This window comes from Sturnira hondurensis, unplaced genomic scaffold, assembly GCF_014824575.4.
Source record: "Sturnira hondurensis isolate 20B ecotype Veracruz unplaced genomic scaffold, ASM1482457v3 Scaffold0024822, whole genome shotgun sequence".
Taxonomy (NCBI): domain Eukaryota; kingdom Metazoa; phylum Chordata; class Mammalia; order Chiroptera; family Phyllostomidae; genus Sturnira; species Sturnira hondurensis.
The window spans coordinates 2,830,785-2,854,991 of NW_028097453.1; the positions used below are offsets into that span (position 1 = coordinate 2,830,785).

At 44.2% G+C, this 24,207-nt stretch overlaps 1 protein-coding gene across 1 annotated transcript in view; it reads right to left on the reverse strand.

The window, feature by feature from the left end:
• The window catches only part of PTPN22 (protein tyrosine phosphatase non-receptor type 22), a 49,051-nt gene extending 29,158 nt beyond the window's left edge, over positions 1 to 19,893 (reverse strand). Inside the window, exons 1-11 of the mRNA XM_037038856.1 lie at positions 19,662 to 19,893; positions 9,802 to 9,910; positions 9,449 to 9,525; positions 9,195 to 9,290; positions 8,741 to 8,779; positions 7,321 to 7,392; positions 7,148 to 7,207; positions 6,414 to 6,556; positions 5,838 to 5,904; positions 4,948 to 5,025; positions 2,121 to 2,207 (exon numbers count right to left, since the gene is read on the reverse strand). Of these exons, the coding sequence (XP_036894751.1) occupies positions 2,121 to 2,207; positions 4,948 to 5,025; positions 5,838 to 5,904; positions 6,414 to 6,556; positions 7,148 to 7,207; positions 7,321 to 7,392; positions 8,741 to 8,779; positions 9,195 to 9,290; positions 9,449 to 9,525; positions 9,802 to 9,910; positions 19,662 to 19,886 (1,053 nt within the window). The 5' untranslated portion in view covers positions 19,887 to 19,893. The remainder of the gene's footprint in view (positions 1 to 2,120; positions 2,208 to 4,947; positions 5,026 to 5,837; positions 5,905 to 6,413; positions 6,557 to 7,147; positions 7,208 to 7,320; positions 7,393 to 8,740; positions 8,780 to 9,194; positions 9,291 to 9,448; positions 9,526 to 9,801; positions 9,911 to 19,661) is intronic.
• Between the last annotated feature and the right edge of the window lie 4,314 nt (positions 19,894 to 24,207).

Genomic DNA, 24,207 nt, shown 5'->3' on the forward strand with positions numbered 1-24,207 from the left:
CTGCCCTGCAGGGAAACTGCCTCGCAGGCCTGTGGGGAGGGAGGCCCTGGCTCTCTGCTTGGCCTTTCCGACACCACCCCTGACTTTATCCGGGTCCTGTGCTGGTGGGAATGGGGGCTCCCCACTCAGCCTGTGCTGGCATGGGGTTGAGAGCCAGTTTTTTATTTGGTGTTGACTGAAGTAGAGTGATTATTATCTAAAAGTTTTATGTCTCCTCTTTCCTGGGGTAGCGAGAGCAGGCTCTCGTTGGGTCTTCTTTCATCTGCACTGTTGAACCTGGAATCTAGAAGGCAAAGGGAAACCCAAGGAGCTCACCATTATGTCTCTTCTTAGGAGCTTCTTGGACCTTCTTAGGTCCAAGTCCCTAGCCGGTGTGTCTTCTTAAATTTGTTTTATATGAAATACCCAGGGGGGGTTGGTTGCACTTAGTGAGAGGAATAGGAAAAAGTGTGTCTACTGAATATTCCCAGACACAGAAGTTCTCTTTTCTGTCTTTAACCAGCTTCCTCCGTGGGCGCATGAGCAACACCCCCGTGTTCCAATCTACTGACCAAGGACCCGCCCGGAAGAACCCAACCGGCTAGTCACAGCCCTGCTGATGGGCTAAACTTTGTTGGCAGTTCCTGACGCCCAAACGAGACACTAGCTGCAATACTCTGCAACACATTAAAAGGATATTTTTTGGTCCAAGAAGAGTTTTTTCTAAGAGTACAAATATAGTTTGCTATTAACAGATCCAATGATGTGACTGTATTAGCAAGTTAAAGGAGAAAACTCCATGTGATCATCCCACGAATGCAAAAATGTGCAATTGACTGAATTCAACATTCTTTCTGAAAAAAATTCTTAATAAAGGAGAAATCGACAAATCCTTTCTTTAAACAATTAAAATACAAATACCTCTCATCAAGGCAGCATCACACTTAATAGTGAAACATGAGAATCTTTCCCACTAGAATTGAGTCATCCATATCACCTCTGTTATTTAACCTTGTTCGGGGAGGACTAGCCACAAATAGGATGTAAGTAGCATTTTCCGGCAACGATACTTGTATTTCTGTCATCTTCCGCCATGCTGTTTCCCCTTGGAGTCGACATTAACTATAGGATTGCTTAGCTCATTTCCTGGCCTCAAAGGTTCTCTGGCTTTCTTCCCCTTGCCCCGCCTCATCATCAATGGATGGAATTATGATCAGGGCCATCTCTTACATACTTTGTATTCTTCATTTTTTAATTTTTATTTACTGATTTTTAGAGAGAGAGGGGAAGGGAGCGAGAAACAATGATGTGTCGTTCCACTTTTCCATGCATTCATCGGTTGCTTCTTGTATGTGCTCTGACCAGGGATCGAACCCACAACCTTGGCGTATCGGGATAATGATCTAACCAACTGAGCTACCTAGCCAGGACTATATTTTTACTCTTAATGCTGTGAAAACAGTAGGTCCTCTGTGAATATTCTCAGATTATCTATCCAAAATGTGATATTAAAAATGAAGTTAATATGTATATGTTACATATCCCTTGGAAGGTACTGGTAAATCAGTAATTTTGTGATTACATGGGATTTGATTTACCAATTTTTGTAATAAGATCAAAACAGCTTACCCTAGAATATTCAATATTTTTACACTGGAATTTGGTGAAATCATAATTGCTTTCATACCTAAGGCCTCCAGCTAAAAATCCTTTGGCTATTCTAAAATATTCTCAAAATTTGATGAGACATGCGCAACCAAAACGAGGCTGGGGTAACTGAAAAATTACATCAGTACTCAATTACGGTTTCACTTTGTAACTGGCACTGTCATTTCTAATTTACCCCTCCTCTGTCTACTCCATGGGAACAGAATACATGCTTGCTCTTTCACACCTCGTTTCTAAATTTAGCTAAACATGGTACCAAGAGGTTAACCCACAGACGCATTTCCTAAGCTAAAGTAGCTCAATTATTTACCCTTCTGCACAGGAGGTCTGCAACGCTGCCCATGCCCACAGGTCAATCCAACTTAGTTATGATGATAAATAACAAGCTAGGTCCTTCAACTAATCTAAGATTCCCTCACCAAAAAAAAAGCCATTTTTTAAAAAATTGACAAAACATCCAGTTCAAAGTTTACCTCTGTTCCAGAGTGTCTGTCTCTGATGACATCCATCTGTCTCTTAAACAGTTCTAACACAGCTTTGTAGACCAGCTCATACTGTTCCTGGAGAGCGTCACCAACCAGACAAGGGAAACAAAAACACACCTTGGTGAATGACTGAACCAGATTTCAGGAATATACATACCAGTCAACCAATCAAATCCCACAATAACAAACCCCAAAAAGCCATTCACATTAGTTTAATGACAGTGCCTGGTGTTTGTATAGCCCACTTCAGATTTCAAAACACTTTTAGGTGGCTAGAAACAACTAATTATTTGTCCTACTTCTAACTAATGTACAAGGAAGGAACTTGCAGTATGTTTTTTATGTTCAACCCGGGTTTCTTACTGAGCTTTCCTTCCATCACCATCCCTTTAATTCTGCTTTCCTTGCTGTTATGTTCTAAATTTTATTTCTTATTGGATGCATTGTTTTTTGGTGAGCCACCTCTGCCTTTTCTGGAAAAAGGTAGACACATTGCAGTGGATGGGTAGATAGATGGCTTGAATCTGTATTGTTTAACTTGACCCTCATAACTGACCTATAAACAAGCTACGCTGTTATTCCTGTTCACAGACAATTTGTCCAAGGTCACTTGGAAGTAACTTCCAGGACTTGGGTTAGAACCTGAATCTTCTGACGCTTAGTTCAGTGCATTTAGAACAGGCTGCTGAAATTCTGTCCCAGCAAAGATATCAAAGCAGAGATCATTGAATAGAGTTTGGAAATGTATGGTTATAAAGGGATTTCACTGTAGAAAAATGAGTCTGCTATAATCACAATGTTTATGGGTTTTTACTACTCTGTTTTTTTCCTCTGTACCAGCTCAAGCACTTGGTTTTATATCTACTTTTTTTCTACATATTTTTTAATTTTTTTAATTTTTATTGTATTTTTCCATTACCATTTGTCCCCCTTATAGTCCCTCCCCGCAGCAATCGCCATACTGTTGTCTACACCCATGAGTCCTTTCTCCTTTTTGCACGATCCCTCCACCCTCTAAACCACCCCCCACCCCCGCCGCCCTTAGCGGTCAGCTTGCTCTCTATCTGCACGTCTGTCTCTATTTTGCTTGTTAGTTCAGTCTGTTCATTAGATTCCACAAATGAGTGAATCATATGGCACATAAGCCAGTCAGAGGAAGACGGATACTGTATGTATCTACTTTCCATCTGAATGAGCCCAGTCAGGGTTTTCCCTGACTCTTTACACAATCCTCTACAGGTAAAATACAGCTTTCTTTTCAAACATGATTTCAGCAGGAGAACAATGCAGAGTCTCTGTCAACCGACACAGCCATTGGTACACTTTTAAAATTTCTTAAGAACAGAGAAAAATCATACAGGAAGCACTCGTCTGGTTACTGTGCTATTTCCTGGTTATGGTAGTGTCAGAAAAAGCAGCTGTAACTGGTAAGAAGTTTGCTCAGTGGGTCGCCGATAATGCCAAAATGCGAAGGCTACCTTAAACTTGTGCCAGCCATCCCCCAACTCTTGAAAATAGGCCTGAAATGGACTCTTTTCTGGCACAGGCATGGTTTTCACTTTTGATCAGTATTACAACTCAACATGCCACACCTTGGTTGCCTGCACTGATATGGGTCAGCTCTCCTTTACGTCTGACAGTCTCAAACCAGCCAATGCTTTCATCTCACATAAACTTCCCCCTCACAGGTTGAATATAGAAAACACCTACAGGCAACACCTACAGGAAAAAAAATTATTTTTTCCACTAGCTATTAGTGGAAAACCTGTGTGGGCCAAACAGAAGGTTTATTTTATAATAGCTCTTCACTTTTTCCCTTTGATTCACAGCTTCTAGATGAAAATATCCAAACCGCCACTGTTGATGGTTCTGCCTCCAAACCTATGAGGCAGTTTGTTTGCCTTAGACAGGCCAGGGTCTTGCTGTCTGAGCAGGAAAAAGTGGTTCTAACGAATTATGCCTAAGTGTCTGATACCTAATATCAATGAATGTTTGATGGATGAATGATAAACTCTATCCTAAAACTGGAGACCATTCAGATATATGGGTAAAATAACTGGTGAAGAAATTTGGGTGAAATTAATATTGTGAAAGTGACAGATTTGGGCTGGGACTGTGTCACCTAGGAAGGAGAACTTGAACTTGGAAAGGAGAGGAAAAAACAGGGGGAGAGCATTAGTAATGGAGTGAATGAGTGTGAGCAATCCGGGATGGGTGAGAATACTGTGATACATGTATCATCACATATATAGTGTGATTGTAATTAAATGTTTTAAGTATGCATAAATTAAGGACCAGGGGAGACTATATAAAAATAGTAACAGCGGTTACCTAAGTGATAGAATCATGGTTGATTTTACTTTCATTTTTCATTCTTTCCTAAAATGAGCATAGACTGCCTGCTCCGGATTCTGTTACCACGTTCTGAAGTACAACATACCTTTGATTTTCTACGGTTTCAGAAATAAATTAGTGTTACAAAGTTTCAAGTTAACCTGACCCAACTCTTTCTTTCTAGGAAGTCAAACAACTTGTGGAATTTTTTCAGCCTCCTTTGTAAGAAATGTTATATTGGTTTCTTGATATTTTCTGGACAGCAAGATACAAAGGCTGAAAGGAATTTGACCCAGGGCAAGGAATACTGGGGAAGATGTTGGGATATTCGGAGTCGGAGGAAATGGGAATGGACTAATGCACTTAACAGGAAACTGCTGTACAGCTAAGCAGCCGGCTGCTTTGGGACGCCCTACTATTAAACAGAGAAGTGGCTCAAGACCCCGACGCAGGTTACGATCCATTCACCACAGTCCCGTACCTGAGTTTGAACGAACGAAGGCCTCTGTGTTCGCATTTCCTGGATCAAATTAAAAATACTGAAGTTCTCAGGAATTATCTATCGAATAAAAGGGGAAAGATCTTACTCCTTTGTTTCTATATTTGTTAATAAATTACTGCTGCTTTCTCATAGTCTTGTGGCTTCCATGATCTCTGCTCTCCTCCCATGGGATAAGATCAGAAAATAGATAGATTTTTAAAGTTAATGGAGATTCTCATCACTTGCATCATGATTTACAGTTTCCCTAGAAAAGGCGGAAGCGACCTGATTTCGGACTGATTTCACACGGGGTGATCAAATGTCTGCGGTTCAGGATAAAATGAAGAAGGCCCAGTAGAGGAGCCGGTATGAGTTTCGTGAGATAAAAGGAGTTGGCAGGCAGTTCTCAAGTCCGTGTCTTAAACTTCCCTTCTCTTATTAGACTTTCAGAAAACCAAGTATTGATTGGAACGCAAAGCCTGATGGCGGTAAATCGAGTGCATCTATTAAAGCAGTTTGGATAAAGGAAGGGTGACCACGCCACTCAGGGCCGTGGTCCCCTCCGACGACACCAGGTGTCAGAGCCCCCGCAGAGCTGGCTGGGCCCCCATCTCCAGAGTCTCTGCTTCAGTCCATCCCAGGTGGGGCCTAAAACTTTGCATTTCTAGCAAGTTCTCAGACAATGCTGATGCTCAGGCTGCTTGTCTGGGGACCCCACGTTGAGAGCCACCAACTGAGCAACTCACTGGATCATCTGACAAGACAGGTCTACAAGTCAACCTTCTCAAAAAGGTGAATTGTGGAGGTGGGTGTTTCGAAGACCCAAACGATTCCTAAGCCTGAAGGGAGCAGGGCAAACAAACGGGAAGTGCCTGCCGAGAGAAGCTCACCCCGTCTTTTAGCAGCATCCACGTATAATCAATGGCGCAGATGACCCCGGTCCTTCCACAGCCGGCACTGAAATAAAAGATCACAGTAAGAGCATTTATAGCGGCCAACAGTGAGTCATTCATTGAGTTGCTGGAAACGTCACCAGCAGATCTGAGGAAGAAGACACCTAAAGACAGGGAAACTCTCTAAACACAACCATCTCCCAAACGTGTTCACAGATGACCATGTGACACACTGAACTTCAGGACAGATCCTGGGTGACTGCTCCCAGCAAAAGTCTCTGGAGCTGTACTGGTCACAGGCAACTTATCAGAAAAAGCATGAATGTCACGCTTGGCTTGAACTTATTATAGCTGGTTTCTGCCATGACCTTTCTCTCTCCATCACATTGCTAAGCTTCTTTCCTTTCTGATCAACTGGAAAAAGTGAGGAAAGGATTAGGAGCCCTTGTCCTATGTGCTCACACCACCGTGACCTCCTCAGAAGTCAGTCTTCCTCCCGCTGAAGCCAGAGTCCCGGCCAGATTGCGACACTGGGGTTGTTCTGGGGAGGAGGCTCACTTGAGAGCGTCCTACCTGCAGTGAATGCATACGGGCACACTGTCATCCTCTTGGTAGCAACGCACATCCCAGATGAGCTCAAGAATGGGATCTATAGATGAAGGCACATCGTGATCTGGCCAGTTTCTGTAATGGAGCTGGTAGACAGTTCGAGTTTCCTATAAAAAAAAGAGTAGCCGGCATAAAAGGAGAGTTCAAGGTTAGGACTCCACCTCATCCTACTACAAGATTTCTCTGACTTGCTAAGAAGTGTCATCTATATCCTCTTTGTGATTTACGCTGCTTTCTTCCCTATAGACCTCTGGTGACCATATGTCTACAAAGAACAAGTAGGTGATTTCAGGTCACTTATTATTGGCCTGTCCCTATCTGCTCCACTCAGCAGAGGAGGTAGATATGAAGACAGTCCCACCTGGAGCTTCCCAACTGAGACACTGCACATGGGCCACAGATACACTGATGTATTGGATCCCTTGGTCTCAGAGGGACCGGGCAGCCTGAGCTCTCAGGCTGGTTTGTAGCCCCTCTTTATTCTACACAAATTGTTTTATACGTGGTCATGGTGAGGAATAGATTGGGGAGCCCAGATGCCACCAAAGATCTCTTATGAATATAAAGATTATTCCAGAACAACAAAAGCCGCCCCCATCACTCCCCATTGTCTCATGCCCAGCCCAAGACACATACATATATGTTAACCTGCCCGATCTCTGTAGGCTTTTGAATTTACCGCCCCATCCTGTACTTACACTGTTGAACTTGACTTTTAGAGTCCTGATTATGTAATGAGATTTTCTATTTTCAGCTTCCTAAGAAGTAAATTAAAATATTAGTTACTTCGAGGACTAAGATTCGAAAACGACTCTCTGTAGAGTAGATCCCAGGCATTGGCTCAGCTGTATGGAATGGGCATCACACTTACACAGGAGACGGAGAACGGGCCCAACTGCAGCGGCATCTCTCCTGGCTCAGCCCAATAGCGCTCACACTTTTTCTGTTGCACAAAGCAGAAGACGGTGATTTCCCTCCGTATAGTCTAGCCTCTTCTGAGTCACAAAACCCACTCCCTCATTCAGAAGCCAGTTCAGCTCTGCATCCCTCACCTTTGGTGAGGAGCTTCTGACCCCCTTGGCCTTCAACCCCAACTTCATGGTCTGGAATCTCCAAGGGTGGGAAAACAAACATCAAAGACTATATAAATGACAGACTTCCTAGAAGTCTGAAAAAGTGGAAATAGGGCTCTGACGTTTCCAGTATTTCAAAAAGATCAACAGAAGTCACGTCTACTAAGAGCTGTACAAGCTCACTGAACACCAAGTCACCTCGGCTGTAACTGGAATTGTACCGATTCAGAATGGCAACAGTAGGTGAGAAGAATGCTGTTCAATAGAAATATAATATGAGCTACATGTGTAATTTTAAATTTTCTAACAGCCACATTCAGGAAAAAAAAACAACCCTGGCCACATAGCTCAGTTGGTTAGAGCGTCATTGCAATACACCAGGTTTGTGGGTTCAATCCCCTGGTTGGGGCACATGTGGGAATCAACCAATGGGTTCATGAATGGGCGGAGCAACCAATGGATGTTTGGATGCTGTCCCCTCCTCTCTCTCTAAAATCAATAAATTAAAATGTTTTAAACAAATAGAGAAATTAATTTTAATAATATAACTTACATGGCCAATACATCAAAGAAATCTTCACCATGTAATCAATATAAAATAGTCATTCAATATTTGACATTTTAAACTGTCTTCAGAATACAGTGTTTTTAATATTCATAGTACATCTCCATTAATATGCCAAATTTTCATTGGAAATACTTCATTTCCATTTAGAGGCCATAAAATTTATAGTTGAAAAAGATTTCGATACCTGAGTTGTTCCAAACAAAGTTCTCCAGTAACTGAATTCCATGTCAGTTTTTAAAATTAAATTTGTTAAAATAAAATAATTGAGTTCCTCAGCCACGGCAGCCACATTCCAAGAGCGCGGTGGCAACACGCGGCCAGTGGGCGCCACGCTGGACAGCACAGGCTTAGAAGCTCTGCCTGGCAGTAAAAGGCGTCCGGTCAACAGAATGGAAAGGTGAACGGTTACTTTAAAAAGCATACCTTATTTATCTCATAAAACACAGAGTCTACTGGGAAAATGGACAAAATAAAAGGGATCCCCAGGAGTGAAAAACAAAACAAAACGAAAAGTCCTAAGAGCCATTTGGCATTCCCAAATTGAAAACTGAGCACAAATTTTACCTAGTTGCACTTGAGCAAAGTTCTGCTACCAATTTCCCCCGTTTTCCTTCTTTCCTTTACCTCCACTTAGGCAAGGGTGCACTCACCTTCCCCATTTCGAACTCCATGCATGCCATAACAATGACCTGGGGGACAAAAGGGACAGAAACTTAACCATTGCTCCAGTTAGAAAGAGCAGCTAATACTGTCCATGGGTCCCAGGTCAGAAAGTGCTGGTTATTTTTTTAACAAAAAAGAAATCTTGATAAATGACAAACTCTGGCTCCTACCCTTCCTTCTTTCTCTCCCCACTTCTCTTTTTCTCTATTCAAATCAGTAAATTCTTACTAACAAATGAGCCTGTGAAGATGAGAACTTTCATTTCCTTGAAGAGTGACACTGTGATTTTGACTAAGATGTACCAGAACATCGAAATTCTGGTGACGAACAAAGAGAAGCACTTATTTAATACATAGGAAACCTCAGTCGCATATCCTGTTGCCCTTTGCCCCTCTATCCCTAAAAGTGAGAGAACAGAAAGGAAAGTAACGCTGCTCTTACCAGGACACTGTATTCCCAAATCATCCTCCAGAAATCCAGGACAGTTGTAGACAAAGGCCCCTGGGTGGCAATGTAAGCCTGAGGCCCGTAAACTCCCTGATGGGGAACAGAAATTACATGGGGTGACTACAGACAGCACCCTTTTGTTCTTGCCCAATACATTTCCCTCCCTTTTTTTAGGTGCCTAGAGAAATACAGTCTACTGTCCTCCCCTGTTTTTTTGGTACCTAGAGAGTATGGAATGTGGACTGTACCTTAATGAAATTGGCATTGATGTAACTGGAATCCTCATGGGAGGTTAGTAAGGACAGCTCTACTCGGCTATGATCGTCTAGAATACAAAGGAGAGACACAGGATAATTACGGGGGCTTAGTCCGAGGGCTCACTGTAAATCAGGGACTAGCACTGTGAATAGTGGCCTGAAGAGGGAGTGAACGAATGAATGAGTGAATGAGTGAATGAATGTTCTTTTGTAGTCACAACTAGTACAAACGAACTTGTCAAAGCCACGTTCCAGGACTCAGAACAGGAAGCAATGGGTGAAAGGAGACAGGGGTAATTGAACTTGCGAGGAGGTACAAGTTTACAGGGAGAAATGAAACTTACAGGGCAAGATATCCTTGTATCTGTTTTTCCTGATGTTCTTGGGCCTCTCCGCCACGGTCGTGGGATAGGTTCTGTCTGTCTTGTACTTGGTGGAGAGCCTTTTCAGCTTCTGTAATAAAATTCCAATAACTAAATCTTCCTAGAGAAAGAAGGCAAAGAGCTATCTCTAGAGAGCTTTTGAAGAGACCAAAATCTCACCACCCTGGAGCTGCCTTTGGGGAGTATTAATTAAGAAAACAGGACTCAAATAGAAACTTTGATCCTCCCCCTTTGCTGACTAAGAGATTCAGACGGAGAAACCTCCTTCATGAAGGAGACCTCAGGAGGCTCCCCTTTGCCTAATTTGAACCAAGTATGGTAAATAAGAGGGCTTCAGGACGGCCCCTGTGTCCCATTGCTTCTGAGTCACCGAGCAAGGATTTCCTGTCACGCATATGTGTGTATGTGTGCGTGTGCGTGTGTTCCACTGTTCCTCCAATACCTGTTCATTGCCCATTCTCATTTCTGAAATTTAACACCCCATTCCTCCCACTTTCTCCTGTGTCCAAAAATGTCTTATACCCAATGCTGCCTACCCATTTTTGAAATTTCCATGGAATTATCCTGTCTACGTGAATTCCTCATGCACATGTATTAAACCTAGATTTTCTCCTGTTAATCCGTCTCTGTGAATTGGCTATTAGCCCAGCCTAGAAGAACTTAGAAGGTGGGAGGAAAAGCATTAATGTTTCTTATCCCCCCACTCTCCCCTTCTCCACCACTGGAACACCCTATTTCATCCCTTTTAGCACCTTCTAGGGCTGAGTTCGTTTGTGACGGAGCCCCAGCACAAGGACGGAGAGTTCAGCGACATCTGGGGAAGGGAGATGATCCCACTTACTGCAGCTGAGCCACAGATAGCTAAAACTTAAGAGCTGAACCGACAAATATTTAAGAAATCGGCATCTTCTGAAAGCAAGCTCTGGGTGTCGCCCAGTGGGTCAGATGTTAAAAGTTTAATTTACTTTCCTTACAGCTACTCCAGGCTATCTTAAGTAGAAATGGAGCTGAAGTTGCACTAAATCTCTCTAGATCCAACAAAATGTCAAAGATTCAGTCCCCAAAGCAGTCCCTGTTTACGTGACGGAAACTTCAAGCCCACCCCGCAACCAGTGGTCTTCAAATGGTATCAGTCTGTGTCGGTAGATCCGGGCCAGTCAGGGGTTAGCACCACACGGTTGAACAGGATTCCTTAAGGTTGTGAAGTCACTCCTTAAATGTATTCCCATTTGCCAACATTATACTTCAGGCCGAAATTTCAGGTCAGAGGAAATGATGGTTCTTCTTTAGCTCCTTCTTATAAATCAACCTTGTACCAAATTTTGTGAACGCCCTTATCATTCCGAGAAACAGGCAGGAGAGGAAGAAGTCAGGGAAAGCTTCTTACAGGGGGAATGAGGAAGTCCTCTGCCAGTGCCCCCACCTCCACGCGTGGTCAAAGGGAAATAGTTTATGGCAGGAAACTCCTGGGGTTGGTTGCAGAAGCCAACAACAGGTCCTCTGGTTTTAGGACTGGCTGAAACCAGATCAAGCCAAGATGAAAGAAAAAGAGACCGGAGCACAACCCCAAAGCTCGTTATACCATCGTTATAAAGAAAACCGACACCTCGAGTAGAAGGGTGGGGGGCCAAGGGGAACAAGCACCATGACACTTCTGGAATAGACCATATTAGGAAGAAAACCACAACCAAAAGGTGAAGCCAGAATTTGACACCACAAAGCTCAGAAACAGCCCGCCCTTGGAAACACGTATAATCCCAAGAACTGACTGACCAGCGTGCAACTGAGTGGCGAGGTCACCTGTGTCCACTCAGAAGTGTACTTTCGGCTCTCACTGTGGTGCCCTCTGAGACTTGCAACCAGAGAGAGCTGAGAGAGAGTGGACGGCTCACCCCCGATCTTGTCTCCAGGAACCCTCGTCCTAGCCTCTTTTTCTTTATTTGAAGAAACCTTGTTTCTGCTCTCACTGGGACTTGTCCTTGAATTCTTTCCTGTGCCAGTCAAGAGCCTGGAAGGCCTGCACTGTGCTGGGGTGTAGGGGCGGATGGTGGGAGAGGGAAGGGCAGGGCCAGCACCAGACACATGTAATAGATCTGACCTTTGGGAACCCTTATTCAACTTGAGAAGGATAAGGGGGAAACGTCTGTGATAGCCAATACATACTTGTCAACTTTAACTACAGAAAATAATTGGTATTATTTACCCACTATTTAATAGGGAATCGGTCCCACAAAGATCATAAATTACTTCCTATGGGTCAGATCCCTCAGCGTTTATTCAGTTTTCATTCCCTAACTTCCTTCTTGAAATTTCCTCCTCCTGTGGCCCTTATTAGTCTACACTACCTTGCTTCTCCTCTTTCTTCCCTGACTTCCCTTTCCCATTTCTCAGTCTTACTGGCTGGCTGGCCATTTCCATCTTCTAATTGTGAATTATCCAAAGTTCCCAAGTTAAGTCCTCAACAGTTTGCTCTTCTCTCACTATACACATTTACGTAGAAATATTGCATACTCTTAGAGAAGGCATACTAATGGTTTTAAATTTTTTACTTAACTGATTAAAATTAAATTATACGTCCAACCCCTACTGGATGTCTCAGATCTCTATATGGAAATCAGATCACTAAATTTAGATCCTGAATTCCCACTCGTGTCCTAGACAGTCCCCCTTGCGTATCTTATCATTGTACCCATCACTAATGCTAAGGGGACTGTCTTTGCCCCAGGTGGCCACACCTCAGAAACTGGGAGTCATTTCTGGTTGCCCTCTTCCCACAATTCCTACGTCTGACTCAGTCGGCAAGTTCAACCGATTCTTTCCATGCAGTATCTTGCATCGGCCTTCCTTCCCCTGCCCACTGCACACACTGTAATTCAGGCCCTTTCCCCTCATGGTTGGCCCCTTAACAGATGTTTCTTAACTCCTCCTCCCACTTTTCTGTCTTTCCCCATTGAAATCAGTTAGGCATGATTGTACCAGAATAATCTTACTCAGATATTGCCTTTTCATCTTGCTTATGCTCCAGACAACTCCAGTGAATCCCCCTTGCTACCAGGAAAAAAGTCTACACTCCTTGGCCAAGTGCTTAAGATCTTCCCCACGTGGACCAAAGTGTCACTGCCCTGAAGCTGCCTTTTGGGGATATTAATTTTAAGTTGTTTCTTAAGAAACAAGACTCAGAAAGAATCTTTGACCCACTCTTCTCTCCTGCCCAAGAGATTCAGACAGAGAAACCTGCTTCAGAAAGGAGAACTTCATATGTTCCCCTTAGCCTAATTTGAATTAAGTATGGTAAATAGAGGGCTTCAGACTGTTAGCTAGATACTGCGTGTCCCACTGACTCTGAGTCACCTAGAGCACAGATAAATCATGTGTGCGTATGTGTGTGTGTGTGTGTGCATGTGGCCTATGCTTATCTACCTGCCTTGACCGTGACCTTCAACAATGGGACAGGGTGGCTTTTTCTTCCCTACTGCATTCATCCTCCTGGAGCCATCTGGCTGGATGACAAAGTGAGACACTCACCGAAAACATCACGTAGGAAATTCCTACAGAACTGCTAATTTGGCAAGTGGGAAAGATTCTTTCCACCCTCTGCCCCCCACAGCTTACTTCGAGGTCAGACCACTGTGAAGGCCTCCTTTTTTGTTGTTCCCCTTTTCTCCCCACTGACCCCCAGACGCTAGCACCCCACCTGAGAACAAAACAGAGCAGAATTGGGACAGAAGAAGCGATAAACCACACCAGAAAAAGAGAAACTCGGAGAGTAGGAAGCAAAGGGGCATAAAAGAGAAAGCAAGGCCGGGGAGGGGTGTTGGGGCTGGGGATAAAACATAGGTCAAAGGGGGAAGGTATTTCTCTGCAAATCTCAGAGGAGGAGGATGAGTTTCCCACCAGCAGCACCAAGGAGAGACCTCAGGGGAAGAGCCGCTGAGACAATACAGGGTCCCGAGCAGGACAGAGGATACAGTCAGTAATATTGTCATAACTGTCTGTGGTGCCAGGCAGGTGCTAGAGGGGCTCACTGGGGCAAACACTTCGTAAGGGATATTAATGTCTAACCGCTGTGCTAGTCACCTGAAATTAATGAAATACTGAATGTTTACTGTAGTTGAAAAAATACGTAAAAGTAAAATAAAGTAAATTAAAAAGTAAAAATGGAAAGAAAAATAAGAGGCCAGCATCCCTCCTGGGCCTGATGAGAGACCAGCTCCTGGGGTTGCTGGAGGAGCCGAGAGTAAGCTCATTCCATCTGTGGACTATGCCACCCCTTTCCTTTTGAGACAGGAAAGCAGAGGGGAGGGCCTGGCCATCCCATGCTAGAAATCAGGACTTTGCACCAGGCTAGAAGACCGTCCTTTGCACGGTCTTCTCATTGCCTAGTAAAGATGAATTACTGATAAATGAGTTAAGTTCACTCCCAGAAGAGAAAAAGAAAGCGCAAGATCCCAATATCTTAGCCTCCGAAGACCGCATTATTGTAATAAAGGCATAGCATAAGTCATATTTCCAAGGGGGAACAATGACACTTGGTCCTGCTGCGCCAGCTGGGACGGGGAAACAAAGCTCGGCTGTCTGCAGAGCTTCTCAGGGTAGCTCCGCAACGCCTTGTAACTGCAGGTCAGTATCACTGCCTCTCCCACGGCTCCAACAGGACTGAGAAAGCGTGAACGCTAACACATGGAATTAGGGGCTTGGGCCTCTGAACCCAGTGAACAAGAGGACTGCCGGCGAGAATGGGGGACACGACTCAGCTGGCCCTAAGTGACCCAGCTGCGTGCAAGGACGGATTTCTTAATATAATGCAGAGTGAAAGAAGGAAGACATTTGCATGAAGTTCAAAAACCAGGAAGATGAACGTCTGTTGTTCAGTGACACATCCAGGTCTTCAAGCCCATGTGAGGACCTCAGGGTGGTGTTTACCTTGAGTTTGGCAGGAGTTTGGGGATTTACGATCTGGAAAGACACCCAGATTTCTAGGGTGAGGGCAAGGTTCTTTTTCTTGCCCGCAAGCACCTGCATGGTGCTTACATAGGTACCTCCTTTATTACTAGTTGTTAAATTGTATACCTGTTTTAAAAGCACATTTCTGTGTATGTGTTAGATTCTACATCCTTTTAAGTTTAAAGCACTAAGCCCAATGAAGAAACTGGAAGCAACCGGGTGGGGAGGAGGGTAGGGAACTAAAAGCACAGGCTCAAAAGTTAGAAAGCTTTAGGGTTTCAAACCAGACTTTCAAATCCCGGCTTTGCCATTTTACGGGCAAAAGGAAGAGAATACTCCCCCTTGGAGTTGTAGTGGTTGAGATCATATATTGGCAACCCACTCGATTGCCTCCCAGGTGGCAAGCAGTCAAGAAACAGGTGTCTGTATTATCTTTTATAGTTGTTAATTTAAGATTAGCAAGGTAGTAGAGAAGATGATATGATACCGTAAACTAAAAAACTCTTTTGGAAATATTTGGCACCGTTTAACCAATTTGATGCTAATATCCTGTGACCCTCTGTAATAACACTTCGGAGGCTCTTGCCTTGGGATATAATCCAAAAACCACATGGACAGACACATTTATTGCAGGGTTATCGATAATCCTGGGAAATTAGAAATAGCCTAAATGTCCAACGACAGAGAAATGATTTGATTATCTGGTTGCCTGCCACATGTCAGGCATTTTGCACAGCTATTCTATTACCTTCCACGCAGCTCTGCAAGGTGAATGCGATTGGTCCCCATTTTGTATTGCTTTTCTTACGGTCACACAGCTGGTGACAGGCAGAACCTGAATTCAAACCCAGATTTATGTGGCTCCAAAGTTATTATAAGTACAGATAGATGGTGAAGCAAGATGCCTTGAACTCAAAACTCAGTTGCACCCCCGTGTACTAGCTGTGTGACCCCAAGCAAGTCATTAACCCCTCCATGTCTCTACTTCTTCTTCTCTAAAATGGAAGTAATGACAGTGCCTGCTTCGATGGATTAAATAAGTCACTATATAAGTATTTAGAGCAGTTTCTATAATAGGCATAGAAGTAGTAGCTATTATGATGATTATTATTTTCTCATTGTACCAAACGGCATCAGAAGTCATTAATAAATTTTAATCAACCTGATAATTTTGGTGTGATGGTAAATGAACATAAGAATAAAAAAACTGTACCTATGCTTATAATTACAGTAATATAAAAGGTATCCTATAAATGGACAAGAACTAGAATTTTTCTACACCAAAAAAAAATTGTATTTGCTGGGATCTTGGTACTATGGTGAATTTACTTTCTTTTAACTTGCAGTAATATTATTTTATAAGAATAGCAACAATAAGGCTTTGCCCTGGCCAGGTGGCTCAGTTGGTTGGAGCGCTGTCCGGTGCACCAAAGGTTTGTGGGTTCCACCTTCCATTGGAGTGTGGAAGGGGGGCAACCAATTAACGTTTCTCTCTCACATCGATGTTTTTCTCTCTCTCTTTCTTCCTTCCTCTCTCTCTAAAATCAATAAACATATCCTTGGGTGAGGATTTAAAAAAGAATAGCAACAACAGGATTTTTTTTAAAAGAAAAATTCAGTTTGTTAGAGCATCACTTCAATACACCAAGGTTGTGGGTTGGATCCCCGGTCAGGGCCCAGACCAGATTCAAACAATGAATGCATCAGTAAGTGGAACAACAGACTGATCGCTCTCTCTCTCTCTTTAAAAATCAATCAGTAAGGTTTTTTTTTTTTTAAGAAGAAGAAAAGACGTTCCATAGTGTGGTTGTACACTGCATTTCTGCCGTTAGAAAGTACATTAACTAGGGCCTTACCCTCAGGTTCGGCCCTTTGAGGGACTCAGCGTTATTGGCTGAAGCAAGAAACTAATTTCACAGGCTCTGAAATAACAGTTCCAGGTTAAATTTCATGTCTATCGTTAGACCAGTTAGTTCAACTCTCCGAGCCTCAGTTTCCTCATCTGTAAGTCAGAGATTATAACTACCTCACAGGATTTTTTTTAAGTGTGTAGTAAACACGATAATGAATGTGATGTTTCCTTGACACCCCACCAAGACTATCACAGTTATAATTAAACATTTAATAGTGTAACCAGTTGTTTAGTGTCTGCCTCTCTGAGACGTCCTCCAGTGCCTGGGGAGACAGACTCCACCGCAGCACAGAGCACGGCAGTGCCAGCCCCAGCACAATGCGTGGCACACAGTAAGCACTCAGAAAAGTACTTGAGTAAATGCATAAAAACCTCGTAGGAGCAGTCAACAGTGGGCCCAACCACAGAAAGGTTGCTGCATTTCGTCTTGGCCCAGAGAAGTGGACCCAAGCGGCACGGTGTGGCATTAACTGTCACAGCACGGCTACAGGTTCCACACAGAGACAGCCGGCCAGGGGCTAACAGTGGCCTGTGTCCCTGAATCAGTCCTTAAATCTCAGCAACATCAAATCCTGGGGGCATACAGGAAGGGCTTCCGGTGGGATTTGGGACATGACCAGGTGGGACGCCCCTTCCCCGTCCCCTAATTTAATGGCAGCGTTTGCCTTGCCCAAGCAAGCAAACTGGCCTCATCTGCCACTCCTTCACTCCCCCAAAGCAAGTCTCTCTTCTATCTCAGCTGAACCTTTAGGTGGGGCCGAGAGCAAGACTTTGTTTTTCCACCGGAGGACATGAGTCAGTGAACACTGAGGTTCCACTTAATCACCCAAAAATAAGGTCCTAAACCAGGAGCTAAAAAAGCAAGGAAGTGATTAATAGAAAAGTCAGGGCAGTGATTATTCTTAGGGCAGGGAAGGGTGGGGGTGGGGTGAGGGACCCAATGGGGAAGGAATAGAGAGGGGTCTCCTGAGGTCTGGCAATGTTCTATTCCTCCATCCGGGTGGGGGTGGCTTTATATTCGTACTTTCACACGTTTTATGTACTTCTCTAAATGTGTATTGCAGTTCACAATTTTAAACAGCTTGAGGGAAAAAAACTATAAAAGGTTTGTAAGCAGGGAAAAAATGACCAGATTTTAATTATTAAGAGATCACTTGGGTGTTGAACGGAAAATTAATTGAAGGTGGAGCAAGGCCACAGGCAGAGAAAACCAGAGGGGAAGTGACTGTACAATTTGATGAGAAGTTATAATGACTGAGCAAAGAAAAGGTGAAATATTAGGGATACAGTCTATATTATTATCATCATTATTATTTTAGTCCTCATCCAAGAGTCTGTTTATTGATTTGAGGAACACCAATATGAGAAACGTCGATCGGCTGCCTCCCATACTGACCTGGGATGGAACCCGCGAGCTAGCTTTCTGCCCTGACAAGGGGTCAGACAAACCCACAACCAACTACCTGAGCCTCCCGGCCAGGGCTGGTCTCCATTACTTTTTAAAAACACAGTCAAAATAAAACGAAATTCCTCGGCTCACATCTTACCTCTCTGCGTTGGGTGAATTTGCCCAGGAATCACATTCCATGGGCAGGGGACTGTCTAAAGCAGACACATAGGCCAGGACGCTCCCCACCTGCCTCCCCGCTGACTCTACCCACAGGGACTCAGACCGCCTGGCACTTAGAACCCATTTTTCGTGGCACCATGATACCATCCAAGTAGAGCTGACACAGGGGTTTCTATTATAATAGGTAATACTTCCACCAAAATATTTTATCACTAGAGACCTCACAGAATATTTTCACATGTGTTCTCGGGTACCAGTGTATTAACTCCACGAGGGCAGAAGTTTTGGCTTTGCTCTCTACTGTATCTTCAGTGCTTCGAACTGAACTTGGAACAGCCTCGGTGTTCAATAAATGTCACTGAATGAATGGCCACATGGGATTATTCTTGGTACTTAATCACAACAATCCTGTGAGGACGGGCAGGACATGAATTATTCTCCCCATTTTAGAAGTTAGAAAAGAGAGAGGAGGGAACACGTCAAGTAGTAGATCATTTGGTTGGCGACGGAATCACAATTTCATTTCAGGTTTGTACTTCGGTTGCCTCATTTTTTCCCGTTTCTTCACAGCAGAAGAGCTAAGGTTTGAAGTTCTCATAGTGCGGAAACATCAGCTGGGAGTTCTCCAAAATACACCGGGGGTACTGTCAGGCATCCTCTGTCGCTGGGTATGCTGGGCTGGAGGGTGCACGAGGCCTCCCCTAGTCCCCTGTGTCAGTAATCACAGCCCCCCACGAAGACGCGGGGTTCCTCTCCAGCACCTAATCCCACTGGTTTAGGGGTCCTAACCACACCCCTCACTTTTCTCTACTCCCCACCCTAGCCCTTCCACCCCTCCAAGAAAAGGCCAAGAGAACCCTGTTATTGTAAAAACACGTGTTTCGATCTTCTTTTTGTCTTAGAAAAAAATAAAGAACCATGGCAGCAGGTAGTCTGGGTGCGTTTGAAGCGTCTTGGCCATCCCGGTGGAATCCCGTGGGGAGGCTACATAACAGCGTTCCCTGAAAAGTTACCCTTGGTCTCTCTCCTCTTCGTATTCATTCAAGGTAGTCATTTGAAGCATAAGTTATACCTCAGATCCCAGGGAATGCCAGACGTTCAATTAATATTAGCACTTACATACCTGGAATTATGTATGTCTGCTGTAGATTTCTAGGCAACCTCCAAGGGCTAGCAAAGAAAATATTAAAAACCAGTCCTTTGGAGAGAACATCTAAAATACCCACAAAGCTCAGAGAAGTCAAACTTGTAGGTCGCCTCCTTCGGCTCCGCCCCTGAGTGGTCTGCTACTCACTTTATCTCAAGAGCAATTTGGTCTCTGGGAGTTGGACCACCCAAGTCAGCTACAGTCCCCACAACTACCCCAAGGGTATCACACTCACACAGCAGACTCACCAGAAATTCACTGGCAAACTCCTCTCTGCTCGTTTTCTTGTTTTGGGCCCCATCCAGGAACTTCTGCAGAATCTGCCTCTGGTCCATGCTGCGGGGCGACAGAGGTCCTCTGTGAGCGGGTGACCGGAGGGCATGTCCCGTGTGTGTCATGGCCGAGACACCGGCAAGAAGCCACTGCTGCAGCCTGAGCCGAGCATGTTGAAGGCTGTGGTTTACTGACTTCATCACAAGCCTGAGAGGAAATTAGTATGTAACCAGCCTCTGTGGTCACACAACAAAGCCATCCTCTCCCTCCCGGGCCCTAGCGCCTTCCTCCTCAAGGAAAGAGTCTGGTTACAACTCAAGTTTTTAGCAAACAAGACACTAACCAGAACATACAGTGTGGTCAGCTAGCTCTGAGGCTGTTCCACTCCGACACTTTTTTTTTTTTTTTTTTGCTTCTTAGAGAAAACGTAGAACTGCAGGGATTCTGCCTCTGCCTGTTTCCCCAGGCAGCACAGAGGCCCTGTTAACACCTGTTTCCTCACGTCCCAGATGAACCCTGCCAAGGTCTGTTAGCCCCAGGAAGGGAGACAGAGTCTGTTTGGAGTTAAGTCTGTTTAGAGGTTTTTGTCGCCGTGATCAATGGCGAGCCCCGGTTCGTCCAGAGAAGGCATTTGCAGTAAGAACTCGGAAGCCTGCCGCGCAGACCTCAGACTCTTTCAGATGAAGCCAAGTCAGCAGCTCCAGACAAAGCCGGTGCCGGTCCCTGGGCTGGGGAAGTCCTGGCCTTGTTCAGGGAAGTGTGGTGGATTTCGGGACCCCCAGGACCCCCCAGTACTTTCTAGGCTTCACGTGGGTTCTGGATATGAAGCCTGAGAGCAATTGAATTGGTCCATTGAGGATCCAGAAGCACAGAGGTCCTCGCCACCCCCACCCTCCCCGCACGGGGGGGAACCCAAGCAGGAAGTTGGCACACGATCCCCTGCATATAGTGAGGGACACTATGAAGGAAGAGAAAAAGGGCAGATCAACCACCTTGCTGGCAACCGCTTAGCTTTCAGGGCAGAAAGCCTGAAGAGCCACTTCTGGAGAGGACGTCTCTGCTCCGTGGCTTAGGCCTTAGAAAAAAAGGCCATTGTTTCAGGAAGCCACACTGTGTGTGGCATTTTGACCCCATCTGACAGGCAGGTGGTTCTAGAAAAAGCTTCCACACCTCAACCTGCATAAATTGTCTCCTCCATGCGTACAAACCTACCTAAGAGTGATTCCGCATGAGAACAACCAAAAATCAGCCCTATCGCCTCTTTGAGGGCGGATTTCAATGGTTGTATTCACAAAATTAGTCTGAAATGGTCCTGGAGAAAATGTTTGAATGTGCTACGAGAACTTCCTCTGGTTTTTGGCAATCCCCTCTGTTTCGCAACATTAACTCCCTTTAGGAAATCATGATTCTGAACACTACAGGCTTCATCCACTTTGCTGAGCCCCATGACCCCAAAGGAAAGGTCGCTGAGGTATGCTGCTCAGTGGCAATGTGAAGCCAATAAGGAATTTTGATCCCAATCCACATAATAAATTTAAATGAACCATAATTCTTCAACAATATTTGTTCTGAATAGGATAGTATTTATCAAATTAACCCCTTTAGCATTAAAAGAGAGTTTCTTGCTGCTCTAAATAATGCAATGTTTCATTTGGCTATTTTAACACGTAAAATAGGAGGCAATTTTTAAAGGCCAAAATTTCAGGTTCACAATAGGTAAAATCATGTAAAACTATGTACATGGGGTTTTTTCTTAAAGATTTTATTCATTTTAGTTACCAGGGAAGGAAGGCAGAATGAGAGACAGGGGAAGAAAGGGAGCGAAAGAGGGAGTGAAACATCAATGTACGAGAGAAACATAGATTGGTTGCCTCTAGCACTCCCCCTACTGGGGACCTGGCCCACAACCCAGGTATGTGCCCTGACTGGGAATCGAACTGGCAACACTTAGGTTTGCAGGCCCGCACTCAATCCACTGAGCCACACCAGCCGGGGCAAACTATGTACATGCTTATTTATTTTATTTTTTTAAATATATTTTATTGATTATACCATTACAGTTGTTCTATTCCCCCCTTCAATCCCCTCCACCCACACCCTCCCTCCCCCACCATTCTCCCCCCCTTAGTTTATAACCACGTGTCTCAAGTTCTTTGGATTCTATATTTCTCCCACTATTCTCGCCCTCCCCCCTATCTATTTTCTGCCTACCATCTATGCTATTTTCTGTGCCTTCTCCCCTCTTCTCCCCCTCCCACCCCCCTGTTTCTAACCCTCCATGTGTTCTTCATTTCTATGGTTCCACTCCTGATCTAGCTGTCCTCTTGGTTTGCTTTTGTTTTAGGTGTGGTTGTTAATAACTGTGTGTTTGCTGTCCTTTCACTGTTCATATTTTTCATCTTCTTTTTCTTATATAAGTCCCTTTAGCATTTCATATAATAAGGGCTTGGTGATGATGAACTCCTTGAACTTGACCTTATCTGAGAAGCACTTTATCTGTCCTTCCATTCTAAATGAAAGTTTTGCTGGATAAAGCAATCTTGGCTGTAGGTCTTTGGATTTCATGACTTGGAATACTTCTTTCCAGCCCCTTCTTGCCTGTAAGGTCTCTTTTGAGAAATCCGCTGACAGTCTGATGGGTACTCCTTTGTAGGTGACTGTCCCCTTATCCCTTGCTGCTTCTAGGATTCTCTCCTTCATTTTGGTCTTGGCTAATGTAATTATGATGTGCCTTGGTGTGTTCCTTCTTGGGTCCAACTTCTTTGGCACTCTCTGAGCTTCCTGGATTTCCTGGAAGTCTATTTCCTTTGCCAGACTGGGGAAGTTCTCCTTTATTATTTGTTCAAATACGTTTTCCACTCGTGGCTGTTTCTTTCCCCCTTCTGGTACCCCTATAATCCGGATGTTGGAACGTTTAAAGATGTCCTGGAGGTTCCTAAGCCTCTCCTCATTTTTTTGAATTCTCATTTCTTCATTCCTTTCTGGTGGGATGTTTTGTTCTTCCTTCTGGTCCATTCCATTGATTTGAGTCCCAGTTTCCTTTCCATCACTATTGGTTTCCTGTGCATCTCCCTTCATTTCAATTAGTTTAGCCTTCATATGTTCCTCTAATTTGTGACTATGTTCCTCTAATTTGTGACTATAATCTACCAGTTCTGTGAGCATCCTGAGAAATAGTGTCCTGAATTGTGCTTCTGAGAGGCTGGCAATTTCTTGGTCGCTTAGAGTTATTGGCTCTGGGACTTTGAGTTCTTCTTGTGCCATCTTTCGGGTTGTTTGTGCCTGTTCCATAGCAGGATCAGAGCCCTAAAGTGTTCACTAGAACAGGGCAACTCAGTCGCTGGGTTGTGGCGTTGTAGGTGGGGGCAGGGTCAAAGAGGGACAATGGCTCTCACTGGTCTTGCAGGGCAACTAAGTCGCTGAGTTGTGACGCTGTATGTGGGGGCGGGGTCAAAGAGGGACTATGGCATCCTGTCCGCCGCCTGCCGCCACGGCCCTCACTGGTGCCGCAGTTGCTGCCGTCACCGGGCCCTCGAGTTTCGTCCCACTGCACGCGAGTGTGCCACCGCCGTCAGCCCTCGCCCCCTGGGGCCTGCGTGGTCTGTCTCACTGTGCGCGAATATGCGCCCGCGGTCTGCCTGCCTGCACGCCTGGGTCGGGGGGCCCTGTCCTGCCCGACCCTGCTTGCTGCTGGCTCCGCCCCTCTTACCGTCCCCGTTGAACGGTTAGATGTAGTCGGACTTCCGTATAATTCAATTTTCTGTCTTTTGGTTGTGTCTTTGTTTCTCCAAACCTTTGTTGTATTCAAACTTGGTTGTGGGAGAAGGCACAGTGTTTCCACCTATGCCTCCATCTTGGTGGAAGTCCTCCACAAGTCCTTCTGTACATGTTTAAATGAAGACTAAAAGATGTAAAAAAGAATCAATTGTGCAAGTGTTGGGATTAAGAATGCTTTAAAAAATTCTTCTTTAAAAATTACTATATCATTTTTTTAAATAGAAAAGAAAGACAAAAATCCATTAATTTGTTCAAAAAATTTACTGAGTATCCACTAAATGCTGAGCACTCTGTAAGGGGCTGGGTACAGAAGAGTAAACAAGACAGAATATGCTGAAAAACATGATGAACCAGTTAATAAAGCAACTCAGAAACTAAAAAAATAAACTTAATTACTGATAAAACTATTCCAAACTAACTTGCTTATTTTCAGAGTAGCAAGGCTTAATCTGAAAAAAGAGGTATACACAGTTTTATAATCTAAGAATGCCCTCACTTCCATCAAAACCAGAACTTTACTAATGAATAAACAAGGAGATACCTAACAAAATGAAATTTAAATCTATTTTCCTTGGGCCCATATTTCAGAACAATCTCTTTCTTATTTTCTTGAGGAGGGAGAAAATGGAGACAGGTATATGAAAGAAAAACTGGCTTAGACTTTTACCGAAAATATGAGGATCTGAAAATAATGTCTTAGCAGAACTACAGATTGTTTCCGAAGCAAATACTGATTCTTAAGTG